The 22,037-nt window shown below is 40.2% G+C and overlaps 1 protein-coding gene across 1 annotated transcript in view; it reads left to right on the top strand.

Annotated features, from left to right (window-relative positions):
- DEPTOR (DEP domain containing MTOR interacting protein) overlaps positions 1-22,037 on the top strand; it is a 76,348-nt gene that overhangs the window by 31,411 nt on the left and 22,900 nt on the right. Inside the window, exons 5-7 of the mRNA XM_063451107.1 lie at positions 3,556-3,734; positions 20,690-20,869; positions 21,409-21,546. Of these exons, the coding sequence (XP_063307177.1) occupies positions 3,556-3,734; positions 20,690-20,869; positions 21,409-21,546 (497 nt within the window). The remainder of the gene's footprint in view (positions 1-3,555; positions 3,735-20,689; positions 20,870-21,408; positions 21,547-22,037) is intronic.

Here is a 22,037-nt window from a genome sequence, read left to right as displayed (position 1 = left end):
GGGAAGCAGTCAAGGCTGGCTTGGAGCACTGGGAGTGCTGAGAGCAGACAAAGAACTAGGTTGGTGAAACCAATAGTGTTTTGTTCTAGTTTAACCCCTTAGAGATAGGGAACCTGAAGTGAGTCAGTGCTCAGACGAGCTAGGTTTTTGTTTAAAGGGGAAACCTGTTATATTTATGTTTTCATTTACTGCTGTCTCCTGTGTGGATTTACAATAAAGTTGCCTGGATTATAAGAAAGCCAAAGGACTGTGCCTGTTGTTTACCCTAGAGGACCGTGCTATCTACAAACAAGGATCACAGTGTCTTACGGGACATTTATCTTCATGGACTTGTTGTTTTTTGTTGGGTGTTTCTTGCCTTACAGTAATAATAACAAAACAAAAAAAAAATGTTCTACAGCTCCAAACCTTATTGTGTTATTTTTAATAACTAAACCCAGATTGCCAGACATTGACACTGAAAATATCTTCAGGATGTATTTTTTTTAGGAGAAGGATCCGATCTCCCCCTAATCTAAATAAGTTTGTCACATTCTATTGGTGGAAGAAAGATGTTGAGAAGCAGCTAGTCACAATATGCTTTGGTTCTGGGAGATATGTCTTATTTCTTCAAGCTAGGATCACATAATGCTTATTTTTATGTGTTACAACTACTGGGTTAGCTATTCTGAGTTTTAATGCCTTAATAAACTGATTTATAATCTAAGAATAAGACTTTCTTAGCTAACAGGTTAATGTTTGGCAGTTTGTATGATGCATCGGAAGAGGAGACCCCATAGGAAATATGGTTTTGTTTTTAAAAAGACAAAAATAATGAAGTACGTGGTCATGTGTTGGTACAGGACTAGACGTACGAATGAAAAAAGCACAGAAAGCACTTTTTACGAGCTGTTCTTGGTTCTGGAAAGGAGTCCTCCATTTATTTTTTCGGACATTGAAAGTCAATTGTTACCAGGGTTTTTAAATTCAGAACATGACAGGTCAAGCTGTTAAGAAACAAAAATCAATCAGTTTGGCCAGGCATATAGCGAATAATCAAGTCCCATGGGAACCTTTCCACAGGCAGTAACAAGGGTGCATTACTCTGGCTAGCAACGCGTGACGCGTGGATGGACAAAGAATGAGCCTAATTTTATCTAATTTTCTTTGACGTCAGCCTTATATGACATAGGAAAGTGAAGCTACAGAAAACCACACAGTTTAATTGCAAAGAAAACATGTACTCTTTGAGTATATTGACTTTATTTTCTCTCATTCTCAACAAATAAAACAAACTGTTCCACAATGCTTTCTTTGTTTGAAGTCATCTGGTTTGCTCCTAAATGAATTTGTTTTGTTTTCTTCTGGTCTGTTTCACTCTGCCTTGTCCTATCTGCTTTTTTTACATTTCTTTTTAGCTCTGTTCCGTGTGATGTTTTTTTGTGTGTTTTTTTGTCATTGTTTTTTTTTCCTCCTGAAAAAAGCTTATTTGAGTCTATTTGCTGACCTATTTACTGCCTTCATATTAACCACTAGATCTCTCTTACCGTGTATACGAGGCCTGCCCCTCATCATTTGATTATTATTATTATTATTTTATTATTTATATAGCGCCATCAGATTCCGTAGTGCTGTACAATTTGATGTTCTCCTCTGTGCTTTCTGCCAAAGTGTTTCTCTATAATGACAAATTAACTCCGACAAATGATACAATCCTAGACTTGTAGAATATCAGGAAGTATTACTTTACTGAGAGGGTAGTGGATGCATGGAATAACCTTTCAGCTGAAGTGGTAGAGGTTAACACAGTAAAGGAGTTTAAGCATGCACGGGATAGGCATAAGGTTATTCTAATTATAAGATAAGGCCAGGGACTAATGAAAGTATTTAGAAAATTGGTCAGACTCGATGGGCCGAATGGTTCTTACTTGCCATCACATTCTATGTTTCTATGTACATCTGGAGTTTGGGCACTGGGTTTTTTTCTCCAGTTTTTAACAAACTGATCAAAAATAGTTTGACAAAAAAAAAAAGAGACAGCAACTGACTTCTAGCACCATATCCTGTTACGATCAGCAATGAACAGGACTCAATTACCAGTACATTGTAGAGAAAAAGGAAACTAAAACCATGAGCTATTATTATTATTTTTTTTAATTATTCTTCTTAATTTAACCCTTTAGGGACCAAACTTTTGGAATAAAAGGGAATCATGACCTGTCACACATGTCATGTGTCCTTAAGGGGTTAAATAAGTGACCACTGAATGGTCAACTGGGCAGTCAGAACAAATCACAAATCAATGTGTAAATATTATACTCACACAATTTCTATTTTTTAAATTTATTTTTAAGTGTAACAACAGAGAAAATGGGAAAAGATAAAGTGGGGGAAACAAGGGGACACTGAATAGGGGGGGGGATCCACTGCAATGATCCAGCTATAAGACGAATACCTGACCCAAAATTAGTTGGAGACCACAGGCCATTATTAAAGAGTAGCTCAACATCCTAACTCCCACTGCATATATTGTGTTCTTTGAAAAAGTCAGTGATATGCAGTTTTTGAAACATATACCTCTACCTTAGTTCTTTACAGTCAATAAAGTAAGTTTGATACTTATAATGCAGGGATAATCCCTACAGTTGGTCTCACAGGTCTTGTGCAAATCCTCTTGGTTGACAGCCATGGAGCTTGGCCAAGAAGGGGAGATGATGAACAGTGATCTATCACAGCTGTTTCTAAAGGCCAGAGAAAATATATACACTGGAAACCTATCAACTCACTGCTGTGAAGATTCCTTCCTTAAAGGGGAATTTTTTCATTATACAATCCTGCATTTTCAATATTTGCAGAATTGTTTTGCTTGAAGGTTAATTTGGCTTCTTATAGTTAATGCCGGTTAGGATTTAAATTGAGAGATTCTACTTCTGAAAAGGAGCATATCAGTAAACGTATTGTTTTCCCTTTGTTTGAGAATTCTTTTACTCTTTGGCAGTTATTTGGTATTTATAAATACAGGTCTGTGCACATTTCCTACAGTTCCAACTCCTCCAACCTGGCCTCTGTGCAGTGCCTCTTACAATGCAGCAGTTACTATTTATACAAAACCTTGCAACCTTGGAAGTACTGATAATGAAAACTGATAATTCTAACATCGAGTACCTGTGTAGCATGCACACATCATGCAAATCTGCCCTCCACCTCCCCACCCCAGCGGTATAAAGGGTTCATTAACCCTTTAAACAGTTCACTGTTTCCTCAGTGCTGGGTCACGGCTTAGCCTCTCCCCCCCTCCAAATTTGTATGCAGGACCTAATTCGTAAGCGCGTTGACTGCTGCCCGTGCATAAAGCGTGATTAAGCCGTGCATTGATTCAATGCTTTCCTATGGGGATTCTGAGAAGGCTGGATGTCCTCGTGCACAGGGTGAGGACGTCCAGCGTCGTTTTATGGAGTCAAACTCTGTGAAACTGCAGGAAAAACTAGAGGTAGTCTTAAGCCTGCAATGCAAATATGTGTAAAAAGTGATCTAGTGATCTTTTTAATGCTATGATTTTTTTAAATCTGCTTTTAGGATAATGAACACTGAAAACGCACTGCTGCAAGCGAGAGAAGAGGATGGTACTAAGTACGAGCGCACTTTTGTTGCTTCTCAGTTTGTTGACTGGTTGATGCTGGAACAAGAGGCCAAGTCAAGAACTGAAGCAGTGCAGCTGTGTCGCCGGCTGTTGGAGCACGCAGTAATCCAGCATGGTGAGTCTAATCCTTTCCTTCCTTGAGATGTGGAATCTGTTCTAGACTCTCTATGTGGGATAAACACTAATACCATTCCCAACACTGTATAGTAAATTGGCCGTCATATCTAAGAACTGGGATGGGAGTCTTTTTCATGGTTCTTCCACTTCACACGGGCATAGAAAGAGGGAACGTTTGAAATGAGGGATATGTTTTCAAAGAGTGGGCAGAGCTAAATATCACTTTCTCTTGCCGGGGAAAAATGCACTTTCCCAGAGACTGAGCAATGATTTTTTTCCTGGACTAATCTAGAAAAACAGAGCAGAAATACTTTCTATAAACAGGACCACCATTGAGGGTATTTAAGATTAGGACTGGCAGCCATGGGACTCTGAACACATCCTATTCACATGTTTCATGTTCCCTCTGTTACCTCCCTGGCCCCACAGCAGGAAGCATGCATGCTGACATTAGAGCTGGGGTTGCACATGTCAGCTGATGTGATTGCACATGACGTGGGACAAGAATAGTAGAGAAACCAACACGAACAAGAGAATGCTTGTTATGCCACAGACTATGCTAGCTCCAGGAGTACACATGGATTCACATAGTGTGGAGATAATTAGCTGCCGGAAAAAGACTGAATGGTCAACCGGGCAGTCAGGAGTTTAGTTTGCACCGAGCCGCGCAACTTCTATTGCTGGGCCATTTTTATTAAAGTATTTTTTTGACAATGCCCATCTTGTTCCCTTCACTATATCTTTTATATTACATGATTTGTTAAAGTTAAAGGGTTAGTCCAACCACCATAACCACTTCTGCATATGGTGGTAGGAGTCTGGATTTGTCTCCAGTGTTAGAGTTCGTGTAGGACCCGCCGGTATTGGGGTACTGTGGCGTAGTGCTGGGCTTAACACTATATGATCATATGGTGTAACGCCAGGAATACAAAGCGGTATTCCTAGTTGGATCGGATACTCCTCTGCTGATGTCAGCAGGATCCAGGAACCTAATTACCTATTCCCTATAAGAAAGCATTGTATCAATTCTTTCCTAAATGGGTTTTCAACATGCTGGACATACTCATACAAAGCATGAGGACATCAAGTGTCTTTTCCCGGAGTCAAACTCTGCAACTGCAGCTCTAATGGCTGCCTGGTAGAGTGTGTATTTGTCCCCTTTCTCAGTCCCTGCTTTAATTTAAGCCCCCCCCCCACCTACCATTAGCCTTTATGTCAACAGTCCAATCAAATGCTTCCATCTGATTAGATTATGGAGAGGAAAGGGGTGATAGAGTCAGGCGATAGACGGGGCGTGAAAGACCCTTGCCCAGCACTGGATTCTAGTTTAATCTATTTTTTTTATTTTTTTATTTTATAATGTGAGACTAAAGTAATACATCCAATTAAATAATTTGAGAGAATGCCATTTTAATATGCCATATATGGAGATCACCATACAGCACAGGGTGGGGACACTACTCTGAGTGCAGCATTGTAATGCAGTTTGTACAGGTTTAATGTTTGCAGTTTGGGGTTAATGCTGCAAGTGTGAGGTTACACAAGCAGGTGCGCAGTTTATAAATCCAGGTGCTATCAAATTTCTGGTGTCATGGTGTAATCCATAGCACATGTTTGGGTTTAGGGCTGGATTTACTGTGGAGTTTTGGCAGGGGCATAAGCCAATATATGTGGGAGAGGCCATAACACCCTAGGGTTAAAGGATCATTATAGGGTCAGGAACACAAACCCTATAGTGTTAAAACCACCATCTAGCCCCCCTGGGCCCCTCATGCCTCCATAAATATAGTAAAAATCTTACTGTATTGAAACCTGAAGCTGTAGATCTGCATGCTGTTTGCCTCAAAAAAAATAAGCAGTCTGCTGACATCATCAGAAGTGGTAGCCTGATCCAATCACAGTGCTTCCCCATTGGATTGGCTGAGACTGACAAGGAGGCAGATCAGCATGATTCAAACACAGCCCTGGCCAATCAGCATCTCCTCATAGAGATACATTGAATTAATTAATCTCTATGAGGTAAGTTCAGTATCTGCATGCAGAGGGAGGAGACACTGAATGTTTGGATGCATTTTAGGCAGCCATGACCCAGGAAGGATCTCTAACAGCCATCTGAGGAGTGGCCAGTGAGGTTATCACTAGGCTGTAATGTAAACACTGCATTTTATCTGAAAAGACAGTGTTTACAGCAAAAAGCCTGAAGATAATGATTCTATTCACCAGAACAAATTCAATAAGCTGTAGTTGTTCTGGTGACAATAGTGTCCCTTTAAAGCCCATGGTCTTTTTGACACCTGGTTGCCCCCTAAAAATGTGAACTATGGGCAATAGTGCAGTGACAATGTCACCCACAGTTCAGTAAGGGGTTTGAAAACATGACCTGTGCATTGAAATATTTATTTGATAATGTGTTACCTTGGACTTTTTGCAGGACACATCATAATTATAGTTACATTTAATATAGAATTGGGACGATTGAGCTGCATTGATGCACTTTGAGCTTGCTTCCCTGTTTTAATTGGTTAATTTTGTAAATAAGTGATGCAGAGGATGCAGCAAGGTCTATGTTTTATTATCTTTTTTTTTTTTTTTCATTAAATCCTAGACCACAGACCATATTCGGATATTAGATACCTGACCTGTATAGTAGAACACCGATTTGTGTTAAATTGTACACAGCAACTCAAACTTGAAAGGTCGGTCATCCTTTTAACTGTCCAGAGTACTCCCCTTCAGAGCCTGTTCATTTAGCACTTAAAAGAAAATGAGGGAATGTTTCTGAAAATGTTGAGGAAATGTTTCTGACATTAATGTTAAATATTTTAGAGGATGATTTAAATAAGTAATGTTAAAAACATTAGAGACTAGTTTGAATAAGTTCTTGAACAGCAACCGTATTAATAGTTAATATTTAGTAAAACCTAGAACACAAATAATAAGCTTTTTGATCTACTGGGGAAATTATCCTATATCTGCTATTTTCAGACCGTGCCACGCTGTCAAACATCCAGTATATATTTAAGAGTGAGTTGACATTCATTCTAAACCAACATTCTGTGAGAGAAGGAACATGTAGTTGTAGTTGAGTTGCAAATTGTAGTGTGTAATCTCACAACGCACAATGTTGAGTGACAAATGCTTTTTGTACGGTTTCACGTTGTACCTATAAACGTTTTGTATTGTCTCTGATTTGTTTGTGTATGTTTTATTCAAACTAGCAGATCATGTTATATAGTATAGCTGTCATTCACAATATTATACAACAAGCGTTTGGTTAAAAAACAGCCAGGCTTTCTATGGCACTGCTTGGAAAGGATTGTAACACCTTCCCATTCCTCTGCGGTGTTGTTAAGAGTAGAGTAACATCATGCTTTAGTAGCGAGTGAGGGAGGGATAACTCACTTACAGGGCTAGTCAGGAAAGTGAGAATTATGGGGGGAATTCAAAATTGAATTTTTTTAAAATAAGGCCAAAGTATCTGAACTAGAATTATAGATGATTTGAAGAATTTGTCCAGTTTTGCTAATCTGACCGTGTGTGTGTGTGTGTGTGTGTGTGTGTGTGTGTGTGTGTGTGTGTGTGCGTGCGTGTTATTAGCAACACTCAGTTAGGCAACAAACAAGTTTTCGTTCTATCTTAGTTTTATTATAATTTATATAAGGTCCATTCCAGCTACCTTACCAAGGGAAGGGCCCCGTCCCTTCAGTCCAGCATTATGGAGTGCATCCAATAGCAGCCGTTCTTTTGTGAGTTCTAAGCACAGCTCACGCACACTGTAATGTCACAACATGCACAAGCTGTTCTGTTTTACAAAACAAACACCGCTACCTGCAGCTGAGCTCCTTGAAATGGAGCTGAAACTGAAAGCCACCAGCTTTGCATGTCTACCCCCGCTGCCTACTATTTACTTTGAGCAAGGCGAAAATAAATTCAAACATGTGTACCCAACGTCGATACCAGGCTGGTGTCTTGCTTGGAGCACTTAGTCTGGTGTGTTCCCCTTCAATTTGCACATGAACGTTCATGTTCTGAAATGTTTTGGTTTGATGGGATATAGGTTCCCTGGCTGTACCCACGTTGTGTGGCTACCACTGTTAATTTTACCCCTCTTTCTTAACTGAGCATAATATGGAGGATCATTGGAATACCAGCAGATGTGATATCTACTGTTGTGCATTACCTAAGGGATTATTCACTAAACAGTGTAAAAAAATTGGCAAAATCTAAGCTTAAATCACCAAACTGTTTATAGAAAATAAAAATACAGATAATTAGTTATAAAGACCTGTGTGTCAGAATAATACAACCAGCACTAGTACTAGAAAAGGGCTTAACCCAGTGGTTCCCAAACTTTTTAAGTTCAAGGCGCCCTTAATATTTCAATATTTTTCCACGCGCCCCAATTTCAAAAAATGTCTAGGTTGTATATGTGCACAGCGCTGCGGCATATATTGGGCCCCTGTTCTGCTGAAATGTTTCCCGGTTGGGGTGGATTCAGAACCTAATCTCGGGAGGGGCACTGGTAGATTATTTAAATAAACAATCCAGACACAATACCCACTATTATTATTATTATTATCGCCATTTATATAGCTCCAACAGATTCCGTAGCGCTTTACCATGCTGTAGTGGTTATGGTGCCAGGAGTGCCGTGGTGTCCTCCCAGCGTAAGTATTAAGAACAGTATGACAACTTGCCTGGGGTCTGCCATCATAGGGGCTGTATAAGGGGATAGGGGCAGTAGTGTGTTTGTGTGTGAGGGGTGCAATGTGTGGGGTGAAGTGTATGTGTGTGTGTGTTGGGGGGCAGTGTGTGTGTGGGGCAGTGACTATGTGAGGACTACAGTGTGTGTGTGTGGGGATGGGCACAGTGTGTTTGAGAGGTACAGTGTGTGTATGGAGGGGCAGGGTGTGTGAAAGGGGGGAGTTATTGGATGAATGTGGGGATAGGAGTTTAGATTAATAAATTTATATACTTTTTTTAATAAAAAAAAATAATTTCATATCCCCCCCCCACACCCTTCTAACCTTTGACTGGGAGGAGGACAGTACTTATCCCTGGTGGTCCGGTGGAGAATCCCTGGTGGTCAAAGTGGTGAGAGTGAACTCTAGAAGCTCCTGAGGCTAGCGATCACTCTGACGAGATTTGGAACATTACCATGGTAACCACTGAAACTCTCCAAGCTCGCAGGTTTGAGCTCCCCTGGGTCCTCTCTCCCTTCCCTGCTGGCTGCAGCATTTCAGAGCCAGCAGGCTGGTGAGGGAGATCTCTGATCACCCCTCTGGTCCTGCAGGGTGGGCATGGGTTATTTTATCGGGAACGGGGAGTGGGGGATCTGGAAACATTTTGCGGTGCCCACACAGTTTGTAAACCGCCGGCTTAACCCAAAATAGTTATACTAGAGTGTTGCAAATAGAAAAAGAGTTCCTCACTTGGAAATCATTTCCTACTAGTGTGATGAAATAGTAATTGGACTAATTCTACTATAGCTGCCTTGACAACAATTAAAAAGGAAACACCATATTTACAGTTCAAGAACAATTGAGTATCTTAGTGTGTTACAATTGTGTCTCTATCAACTGTATGTATACTTTCTGACAGTCTATAGCAGAGTGGGGAACCTTTTGCCCTCCAGATGTTTTGGACTACCTCTCCCATAATACTCTTAAAGCCATAACGCTGGCAAAGCATCAAGGGAGATGTAGTCTACAACATCTGGAGGGCCGAAGGTTCCCCACCCCTGGTCTATAGAGTGTTCCCTTTCCTAGGCTTTATTATTGATTGCCTTTATAGGGAAATGCCTATAACAAACTATGCATAACAGTAATTACCTATGAGCTGCCAAGGGATAACACATGTTAAACTATAAGTTTCTTATTTAATTATTTACTATCCTTGCTGCAAATAATGCATGCTTAAATGTTATCAATCAGAGAAGAAAAGAAATCTCTATATTGCAACGAAACCAGAGAAAAGTAATAGAAGCCAAATGGAATTGATGTAAGGAAGACTAGCTAAGTGGCGCTCCTCTACTCAGTCTGATACACATATATCATTATTTGGCAATATGTGTAGGTAAACCTACATCTCCTATAAGGTGATAGCAGACTTAACAGAATAGGGTTCAATAACGAGAGGGAAGGTGACAACCATTGTTTAAGGAATACACCAAACTAGAACTAGTCTATGCATTACGACTAGCTATTATTGCTCTCCCATGAGATTGTCTATCTCGGTAAAGTCCGTATTCTGGAACTGTCCAAATACCTTGGTTGATTTATTCCATTCCAATGTTAATGTTTGAATTAAAACACAATCTCTTCAGGAAAAGATTTAGTATAATTTTACATATCCATAATAAAATGTGATTCCCCCATCAGCAGGCAGATAACTTCTGAATCTACCTTTACTGAAATAGCTTTCAGTTTTGTGAATTTACTATTTTCACTAATGGATGATGACGCATGCTGACATTGGTAAATGCGTATTGATTGCCCAATTTCCGATGTTCTGGGTCCTGTTGACCAGTGGAAGGACAGATCATAGATCATGGATTTCGTCTCTCTGTGAGTCCATCCACCGAGTAGCTGTCTGCTAATAATCACTATAGTGTTCTCTGAATAAAGTGGTTTTTCAGCTTCCAGATCACCACATAACAAAATCAATCAAGTCTTTGTGATGTGTCTAAATTGCTTTCCTGGAATAGTGTACTGACTTTTAATTCTCTGTATAAACATTGGCAGAGAAACATGTAACAAGTGAAAGGCAGTGCGTACAAAGGTTAATCATGAAAAGAGCTAATCTTTCTCCCAAAGAAAACAAGTATAAGCCAGTATAAACACTTACAAATAATGTAAAAAAAACATTTTTACAGTCACATTTTAAAAATCTAAACTATATTTATAGATCATTTAAAAAAAAATACAGAATTAGATGCTATAACCTGGAGTCTACATTAAAATGTAATTTGTCATTGTGATACGGTTTGTAACATATCACTGAATCGATTTTGGGGAAAACAAATTTTGCTTGTATTAGTGAATGTAGGACTCATCACCAAACACGCTACGAAGTTAAAGGAACACCCTATGCACCATTAATAGTTCACATTGTTATACACTAAACATTGAATGATACCAAATTCAATCTGAATGGTAAAATTGAAGTAAAGTAGCAGAGAGTTGGGTTGATTGTTATTTTCTTCTAAACTGGCTTTTTTAGCATAAATTTTACATTTCAATTTTGGATTCATAGTTAAATGGACTGAAAAGAGACATGCGTCCATCAAGTTCAAACTTTCTCACATCTGTTTTTGCTATTTATCCAAAAGAAGGCAACCCCCCCAACAATTTAAAGTGCTTCCAATTTTGCAACAAACTAGGATAAATTTCATTCTACACCCCAGAAAGACAGTCAGATCTATGAAGAAACTGTGACTCTATCTATTAAAAATGATATCCGTTAATATTTTTTTGCAAGTATTCATCCAGTTGTTTTAAACATCTCTACAGACTCTGATAAAACCACCTCTTCAGGCAGATAATTCCACATCCTTATTGTTCTTACTATATAAAAGAAAACCTTTCCTTTGCCTTAGACGAAATCTCCTTTCTTACAGTCTATGTATAGTCCTATGTATAGTCTTGTTTATGAATAGATTTCCAGACAATGGTTTCTGTTGCATGAAACAAAATGAATACATGCCCCAACGAGGAGGCCAGACTTCAAAAGATTGCCACCAATATATTATAATTCATGTTGGTAAACAGAACAATTACTTTATTAGAGCCTTTATTAATTAGTACAAAAAACATTTTTTTCTTGCAGTTTGTTTATTGGTGGTTTCTAGTGGCCGGATATATTTGTATAATGCTGTCATAGCCCCTCTAAGGCGCCATTTTAAAAAAAGTTCGATTTAGTGAGTAACCCTGCCAGAATAGGGTGTGCAGGGTAATGTGCAGGGTAATTTTGCTTGACATACACCTGGGTCCTTTTGGCACTTGAAGTCATGCATCTCTACCCAGCATAGTTCACTTCTCCATTAACTGAGCGGAAGCAGAGGGGCTGGGATGTAGGTGCTGGGGAAGGGGGAGGGGAGACATGTTTCTTTTTTTTCAAACAACTCAGAATGGTTTGACAAAAAACAAGGGTGTGACAGCACCCAGAGTCACTATAACCACTACTGTGAGCTATAGTTGTTATGTTAGTGTCCCTTTAATGTGCAACATGCATTGTACACATTACAGTGTGTTTGGCCTCACTTGCACTGACTTCTGTTTCTAAATGCTGTGTGGTGAACGTGCTATGGATGTCCTAGATAGAGAACAGGAAACTGGTCAATGCGTCCAAGAAAAGTATTGTGTTAGTGGTTAAACTTTTTTTTTTCTATAGCATTTAATGTTAAAACACATGAGTGACCATAGATATCCCAAATGTAACAAGTTCAAAAAGACTGTCCCTGGAACATAGGAGAAAATGGAAAAAAAAAGCTTGCGCGGACATTGTTGGGTACTCAGTTGGTAATTTCCCTGACTACAAAGCCTTTTCAAAAATGCAAGGTCTCAGGTTCAAATCCTGGCAGAGTCAACTCAGCCCTTCATCCTTCCGAGGTCGATAAAACGAGTACCATCAATTGGGTAATAATAACATCTATTACTATTCAGCTGCCGATTTGGTTAATTCCGACAACGTGCGCTAAAAAGCGCTTTGAGTTCCACTGGGAGAAAGGCGCTATATAAATACTAGTTATTATTATTATAGTTATTATTACTGTGATCATCAGTCATTTAAAGCTTTCAAATAGAAGTTTTGCAACTTACTTGGTTGAGGAGGCGACAGTGACATGATTTCACAGTCTTCATGACATCTTGAAAAGGGATCAGATTATGCTCAGGATAGCCTAACATGGAATTATGCTCAGAACAGCCTGGGATGAAATTATTCTGTGACTAGGGAGGATTCTACTATGTTTTCTATAAATTATTATTATTTTATTATTTATATAGCGCGAACAGGTTCCGTAGTGCTGTACAATGGGTGGACTAACAGGCATGTAATTGTAACCAGATAACTGGACGTACAGGAACAGAGAGGTGGAGGGCCCTGCTAAATGAGCTTACATTCTAGAGGATGTTAATTACCAGATTTTACTAATTACATGATGTAAAGTCATGATTTTATAAAGGACACGGAGGTGAGTATTAGGCTTTATCTCTTTCTTTATTCCTCAGCAGCAAAGAAAGGATATTGATATTTTAATATAGCAATAACAAGAAAAAAACACAGGATACCCTTAAGGGTTAACATATATAACATTCCAAACATATTAACCAATGGGATTAATCCTTGTTCTATGTCTCCTCGTGTGACCTAATCCACTTCCTCTTACTAGCTGACGCCGAAGCTGAGCATATCAACGGGTAAAACGATGAACTTGAACTGTCTCAGGTATTGGGTTCCAGTGAGTCTGTTCCAGTATAGAAAGGCAGGAGAAGGTGATCCTGAACATTCCATTACAGGGTTAAGCTGTAGGAAACAGAGAGATATGTGGTAAAATATATTCCAATATCGTTGTCATATATATGAACTGAATAAGGTTTTAAAGAAGCGTTATATCTTAACTCATAATTTTAATTGGGCCCAGCCAAAATTGTTTTAAAAACCAAATCATTATAGTATATAGTACATCACTTGAACATCTAACTCACTCCTACCTGTTTATCGGTAATTGGGTGGGAAAATAACATGTACGACTTACCTGTCATTGGGCGGGCTAATACTTGCCTCCATGTCCTTTATAAAATCATGGCTTTACGTCATGTAATTAGTAAAATCTGGTAATTTTATTAAAGGACACGAGGCTCATATTAGGCTAGTTTAAAGCTGTGATATAACCATAGATGAGATATGTTCTGTTGGCCTGAAGTAGTATTCTTTGAACGTTGATTCCCGGGACCAATCAGCTGTGCGGAGAAGGTCTTCCAATTTACAGCCCATAGAGAATGCCTTCGAGGCCATAGCACCTCTCGCGGAGTGCGCTCCATAAACTGATGTGTCGATGTTACCAGCGGACATTATCCATTTTACCCAGCGTGCCAGAGTTACTGTGGATATTGGGTGATGAGATTTTCTCACCTCCAAGAAAAGGTTGTGTGTTGTTGGGTTCCGAAATGCCTGTGTCCGGCGTTCGTATTCCTGGAGGCATGCCACCGGGCAGAGATTAGCATTGTGAGGAAAGGAGGGATAGAAGACTGACGTGATTTTCGATTTCGTACGTCTGGTAATAGTAAACAGGACACCTTGGGGGGTGCATCGATATCTAGGGCTCGAACGTCTGACCCTTTTGCAGGAGATTAAGCACAGGAGCATAGCTAATTTTGCGGACACTTGTTTGAGTGTGAGATCTGCGTTTGGAGGCCTGTCTTCCAGTAAACAAAGGACCATATTAACATCCCATAAGGCTGTGTAGCGTGGTTGAGGTGGGCGTGCAAATTGTATGCCTCGTAGAAGCCGGCATACCAATAAGTGTTTCCCAGCCGGGAAACCGTCCCATCCGTCATGGGCAGCTGAAATCGCTGATCTATACACATTTATGGTGCAATAGGCCAAGCCTTGATCATACAGGGTAGTAAGGAAACTGAGTACCTGGTTTAAAGGAGCACATATGGGATCCACGTGTCGTTACAGGCACCAACTATACCATGCGTTCCAGGCATGAGTATAGGACCGTCTTGTTCCTGGGGCCCAAGCTCCTGCCAATAAGTCCAGAGTTGTTTGTGAAATGTTTGAAATCGTCCCGGGTCCCCAGAGAGGAGCCACGCCAGGAGTCTGAGGTGGCCTTGCACCAGCAGTGGGTGAGGGTTCCCATCGGGGTCTGATAATAGTTCCGTGAAACTTAGAATCAATCTGGGGAGGTCGATAGACATTTCCATGACTGAAGGGAAACAAGGCTGTGCCGTCCAGAACGGTGTTATCAACACCAACGATGTTCGGGAGCATTGCAGGTGCAGGAGTGTTCGTGCTATGAGTGAGAACGGGGGGAAAGCATATAATCGGTTGCTCGCCCAGTGTTGTAGGAAGGCGTCCACTGCCATGGCGTCCGTGTCCGGTCTCCAGCTGAAGAATGAGGGAAGTTGAGCATTCAGCCGGGAGGCAAAGAGGTCGATGTGCATCGGGCCCCAGAGTTGTTGGAGTTTCTGGAATATCGTTTGATGTAGTCGCCAGGCGCTGTTGTCCTGTAAATGTCTGGAGTTCCAATCTGCTACAATGTTGGCGAGTCCCGGAAGGTATTCTGCCTGTACTGATATGTTGCGGCCCAGACAGAAGTGCCAAAATTATTTCGCTAGGTCTGTGAGTATTGCCGATCTCGTGCCACCCAAGTGGTTGATGTAGCGGACGGCCGAAATATTGTCCATACGAAGAAGTATGGAACAGTTGATCGTGTGTCCGAGGAGGCTCCAGAGGGCAAATGACCCAGCTAGGAGTTCCAGACTGTTGATGTGGAGTTCCTTTTCTTTTGAGGACCATTTTCCACCTGTAGAGGTGGGACCACAACGAGCGCCCCATCCGAGTCTGCTCACGTCGGATTCTATGATGAGATCCGGGGTGGTTCCGAAGATCGCCCTGCCATTCCATGCTTCCATGTGTTGAAGCCACCATGCTAGCTCCTCTTTTTCTGTGCAGTCTAGCGGCACAGAGTCTGAGTAAGATTGACCCAAACGTAGGTGGGTGGCTTTGAGTTGTTGTAGGGCTCTGTAGTGGAGAGGTGCTTGGAAGATCGCTTGTATGGAAGCGGAGAACAGGCCAATTATCCTGGCCAGTTGTCGTAAGGTCAGGACTGGTCGTGACAAAGTCCGTCGGATTTCCTTCTTGATGAGTTTTACCTTTGTGGTAGGAAGACTGAGCGTTCCGTGAATTGCATCTATATTGAAGCCCAAAAACGCTATTGATTGGGAAGGTTGCAAGATTGACTTGTCCCAGTTGATTAGGAAATCCAGGTTTTGCAGCAGGGTCAACGCCCAGGATAGATATTGGTTGAGTAGATGGGTGTCGTGAGCCATGATCAGCATGTCGTCGAGGTATATGATCATACGTACACCTCTGCTGCGGAGAAGGGCGACTACCGGTTTCAGCAGTTTGGTGAAACACCACGGGGCTGAGGACAGGCCGAAAGGGAGACATCGGAAACGCCACATCATCTTTTCCCATTGGAATTGAAGTAAGTGGTGGCACTCCTCTGCGATCGGTATCGTGAGGTATGCATCCTGGAGGTCCAGTTCCACCATCCAGTATCCCAGTCTGAGGAGGTCCTGAAGGCAGTGTATCCCTTCCATCTTGAAATGATGGTATGTGACAAAGGCGTTGAGCGGTCGCAGGTTTATTACTGGTCGCATGCCTCCGCCTTTCTTGGGCACTAAGAAGATATTGCTTAGGAAACCTGGGGCGGTAGCTGAGACTTTGTAAATCGCACCTTTCATTTCTAGTGCGCGAATCTCGTCTGTTACCAGACGTTTGTCTCGTGGGGAAAAAACAATCCGATGTGGTAATGAGAATTGAATCGGTTGTTGTCTGAATTTGATGCGGTAACCAAGAATGGTCTCTAGGACCCAGACATCTGAGGTAAGTTTGTGCCAGGCATCGTGGAAATGAAACAGTCTGCCCCCACATGTAATAAGGAACGGGTGTGTAAAGGAAAATTACTCACCATAAGGCCGACGGCCATAGGAGGATCCCCTGATTCCACGTGGGTGCCACGACCTGCCCTTGCCGCGCATGCGCATTAGGTCTCCTCGGCCGGTGGGCGGGATCAGTCTCGCCCACCGGCCGACGCAATACAGAGGAGGAGCGACGCGGAGGAGGAGACAGCGGCGAGGGACATCGCCGCTGCCTCGGGTAAGTGACCTGAAGGGGTTTTCACCCCTTCAGTAACCGGGGATTGGGGGATGGGAGGGAGAGGGACCCTCCAGTGCCAGGAAAACGGATCATTTTCCTGGCACTGGAGTTTCCCTTTAAGAACAACCTCCATTATCGTGTACTTAAAATTTTAGTATTTCGTTTTTTGATAAATTTTAGGTACAGAAGAAATATAAATAGTGAGTGATTCAAGCAATATTTGTCTTGTTGGTAGGACACACCTGCTGTTTTAGGCTTTCTTTGGATTTAAGGTATGTATTTAGTACATTTTGCTTGAAAAACCGGTTACTCACTCATCTTGCTGTATAAAATATTGAGAAAGAAAAACCAAACAAACTGCATTCAGGCACACATAACATTCCTACTCCTCGTTCTCTCGATGAGTTGCCTTTTAACTTTAGTACAATTTATTTTTTCCTCTCCCCCCTCCCCCCTCCCCAAAAAAAATGTTTGTGCATGTGAAATAGTCACAGGCCATCTATATATTTTTAATTATTCAGAGTTTTTAACTAAAGCAGAAGTTACCTGGGATTTGCCTGACACCCCTGGACATTCCCAGTTTAGAGAATAACCCTTCTCTTATTGATTGTTAATATTCCATTTATTGTATTGCGTTAATAAGACACTCCAACTTTTATAAGCATGCCCAATTTTCTGTTCGGTCTGTCTCTGTGATAAGAGAGCTGGGGGATTTTGTTGCACATCTCACATGATGGTTTGTGGTTGAACAGAAACTATTGTTTCATAGTTTCCTTTCTAAAAATATCTGTGTAAAACTCTTGTTTACTTCTTTATCTTACTGTTGTTATTATGAAAAAAAATACAATTTCATAAAACACATATTGGGCAGACTAGATGGGCCGAATGGTTCTTATCTGCCGTCACATTGTATGTTTTTATATACACGTGTTTATAATCCAGACAGATTATAGCTACTATACAAGATAGTAACCGTTTATCCAGGAGCTTACTTAGTAGAATAAATGAGATAAAATAAATGAAAATGAATAAAAAATTAATTAAATTGAACTGGAGAGTGAAAAGAGTAAATATAGGTTACGTGACGTCCTTAAGTATGCTTAGTATGGATTAACCCTTAACTGTCTAATATAACTGTATAATTAGATACAATTATGTGGGACCCAAGTAAGTAGAAAAAAATATATAAAGAAAATAAGATAAATTGTAACCTTATTCCTCAATTGCAGAAAAAAATAGGAATAAGTATCAATTTAGAGGATACAATAACCAGATGGTTTTATGTGTTCACAAAGTATCCCCTATCTTCTATTCAAACAAATAGTTTATAGAGTGAGCAGGCTCAGTACAACAAAACTGGTTTGTATTAGGCAATATAAATATATATCGCTGGAAACAACTGTAGGTATCGGAGTATTATTTATTAAAAATTATTATTAAAAATCGAAAGTTCAAAAAAATTAAGTTAATCACATATCCACAATGTTAATGCCAGTCAATTATGGGTAAAGAATGCAAGACCACCTTATTATTAAGTATGGATGGATCCGTATGCTGTTAGTGATCCTCTTGCCCAGATCCTAATCGCCGGTGAGCACGGCGTGCGTTCCACAGTGCGTTCCACCTCGAGCCTCACTTCGGGGGAACAGCACTGCTTTTGCGGCGGTGTCAGTGATGCGCCTGGGATCCGGGATAGGTGAGTTCTTCTGCAGAGGTACCCTGGCTGGATAAAGATCGTGTGGATATTCCTGGCTGTTCTAGCTGTCTGACGCGTTTCGTAGAGATCAGTCTCTGATGAAGTAGAGCTATTCTCTACGAAACGCGTCACACAGCTAGAACAGCCAGGAATATCCACACGATCTTTATCCAGCCAGGGTACCTCTGCAGAAGAACTCACCTTTCCCGGATCCCAGGTGCATCACTGACACCGCCGCAAAAGCAGTGCTGTTCCCCCGAAGTGAGGCTCGAGGTGGAACGCACTGTGGAACGCAAGCCGTGCTCACCGGCGATTAGGATCTGGGCAAGAGGATCACTAACAGCATACGGATCCATCCATACTTAATAATAAGGTGGTCTTGCATTCTTTACCCATAATTGACTGGCATAACATTGTGGATATGTGATTAACTTAATTTTTTTGAACTTTCGATTTTTAATAATAATTTTTAATAAATAATACTCCGATACCTACAGTTGTTTCCAGCGATATATATTTATATTGCCTAATACAAACCAGTTTTGTTGTACTGAGCCTGCTCACTCTATAAACTATTTGTTTGAATAGAAGATAGGGGATACTTTGTGAACACATAAAACCATCTGGTTATTGTATCCTCTAAATTGATACTTATTCCTATTTTTTCTGCAATTGAGGAGTAAGGTTACAATGTATCTTATTTTCTTTATATATTTTTTTCTACTTACTTGGGTCCCACATAATTGTGTCTAATTATACAGTTATATTGGACAGTTAAGGGTTAATCCATACTAAGCATACTTAAGGACGTCACGTAACCTATATTTTAGATTACTCTTTTCACTCTCCAGTTCAATTTAATTAATTTTTTATTCATTTTCATTTATTTTATCTCATTTATTCTACTAAGTAAGCTCCTGGATAAACGGTTACTATCTTGTATAGTAGCTATAATCTGTCTATATTCTCTTATAGGTTTTTTGGTGAATCCCTATACCTTTCCAGTTTCAGAGCTTTTGTCTAACAGTCTGACTCCCTCTTTTCTGTTTTCTATTATAGTTAGCAGTTCTGTTTCCTATGTTTATAATCCAGTTTACTCGAAATATCTTGCAAAATTCCACGCAAGCAAATTATACACATGTTAAATAAAAGAATGGTACTAATCTTTTCTTAGATTTAAAATATCACAGCAGCAAAATTCTGAGTAGAGTGGGTACCTGGTTTGTGTCAAAGCATTTTCAAGTGGTTCCCCCAGCCCCTAAATACAAGTCTGGACAGTAGTGATCACTATCGTCCTATTTAGGGCAGGCTTATATAGTTGTTGGCTTATATAAGCCAATTACATAATAAATTACACTTCTCAAAGCTTGGCAATACCCCACACGTTGCTTCAACCTCTAAATGTGTTAGAGCCAAAAGTTCTGTCTATTCTTCCTTTTTTGTGTCTGATACGTGAAAGAGAGCATGTTTTATTTTGTGTTGATTTATGTTATGTTACGCTATCCAAAACAGAAAATGCTGTGTAAGATATTAAAGTCACTGTCTCATGTCTTGTTGACTTATTACATCATCTTTGTGACTTGTATACTTGTCATTTTCCATCGACTCACGATAATAAAAGAGTTCAAACTAAAACCTTCTCCAGATACAAAATTGAAGGAGAAACATTATACTGTAGTTCAAACTGGAGGGTCCAAACCCCTTGAGACCTATTGTGTGGACTCAGACCTTAGAGGGAGTGGAAAACAAGAAACATCTGGACAACATGTACAGTTTTGTCCGAAGTTTTCGCCTTTTATTTTCAGTGTTTCAGAGGTCAATCCTTCTTTTCCTGGGTTCCCACTGTTATTGGGTTTTACTGCTGGGCTTTTGAATCATTAAGTGGTACAATGCAATGTTTTCTTAAGCATTGCCCCCCTATTTTATTATATAGTTAAAAAATTTTTACTAAAAAGTTAGTTACATTTTAATGTGACCCAAAGCTCTCTCCAGGATGGAGGCAGAGCTCAAACCGTGCTGTTTGTGTGTCCTGGACGGACGGTTTGACATCCTTCTTGACACTCTTCCCATGTACCAGCCTCTACTGATTTCTTCTTGACAAAGGTTGTGCTAGCGAAATCACAAGATTAAATTCCATCATGCCTGAGTATTCAAATGTAGCATAAACTGTCGAAAGAGACAGCAACTAATACAGAAAATCACATCAATGTTTCAACTACTACTTTCATCAGGACCTGTTCATTTATATTATTATTATATTTATATATATATATATTTATATATATATATATATATATATATATGTACACAAACACACACAAAAACACAAATATTTAATCCTACATGTGTATCCATTTCTTATACAGTGGCCGGAAAGTACCACTTTGTAGACAGTTGCCTTCTGTTCCAGTTCCGGCTGAACTTTAGGAGAAGGCGAAGACTCATGGAACTTCTCAGTGAAAAACCCCAGGCTGTGCTAGAGAGTCATGACAGCCCCTTCTGTCTACGCAAGCAAAGCCATGACAAGGCCACCAGTTTCCAGTCAGGTAGGTCGCCTTATGTGGAAGCCAGTTCATAATATTAATTCATTTCAGCTTGAAAAATATATGGATTAAAGCTAAGTTTGGAGTTTAGCTGCACTACACTATATATTTGACCCTTTTTCCTGTTTCATTTACTATTGGGCCCACTATCAGGGTTCATTTCTAAAATGAGAATTCAACGTGAATTCCAAATTTAAGGCCAGAGCAGCCGAATGGACAGCTTAATTGACTTAGATAATGTTTTTGTTTTGGCTATTTTGACCTGAAATTTGAAATGACTTTGAATTCTCACATTAGTAAATAACTTGGTTTGATAGTGGGTCCAATTGCAAAGCTCCACCTGTTGTAATTGATTCCAGAGTAATCTGAATTAAAGCTCTATTCTCAAAAATGTGTATGTATATATGTATAGTTCTGTATGAAGGAGTTTGTTTTTGTAATAACTTTCACATATTAAACAGGGTCAATGCTTACTGCGTATTTACTTTAAGCAGTCAATGTTCTACGAATTCTATATTAGCGGATTTTTGTTTTCTTTGCAGTGAGCCCCACCAATGAGGTGAAGACTGTGTCATCAGTCAGGAGGAGTAGTCTGAGCAGCAACAGCAGCCTTGGTTATTTCCATAATGTCCCGATTAGCAGCATTAACCCATACATGCCATTAAGCAATCCTCGGTCAGGTAAGACTGATTGCCAAAATGTGAAATAACTCTGTAGTTTACTATCATAGGTTTGTAGCGGAACTGAGATGCCACCACTAGGTATCATCGCTGTTCCTTCCTCGAAGCTGTGAGAAGCGATGTAGTGATTATAGCCCTCCCCCCAGCAACTAGACGACACATAGTTCTGGGAGTCAACTGAACTTTCTTGTGCCACACTCTGCTTCTATGGGGTCTCCATAGAGAAATGTTCAAGTCCCTCCCAGGCGCCTCTGTGTCTGAGAGATAATTGAGTCCAAAGCAGGATAACTCAATTATCTCTCAGTTACAAGAAATAATACAGAATCATACAAAACACCCCAAAAACATATCAAAATTATCCAGGAACCCCACAAAAGTCATATCCCCAAATAGCTTGAGTCCCAAGTTGTCAAAAAAGCGCTTAGATCTCTTTGGTAAAACGGAATCGCCGTTCGGGTAAAGTATTTTTTTTTTTAAATCTTTATTTTTGC

The sequence above is a fragment of the Pelobates fuscus genome, chromosome 4 (genome assembly GCF_036172605.1).
Source record: "Pelobates fuscus isolate aPelFus1 chromosome 4, aPelFus1.pri, whole genome shotgun sequence".
NCBI lineage: Eukaryota > Metazoa > Chordata > Amphibia > Anura > Pelobatidae > Pelobates > Pelobates fuscus.
Note: the sequence above shows the minus strand (reverse complement) of the source record. Positions and strands in the feature narration are given on the sequence as shown.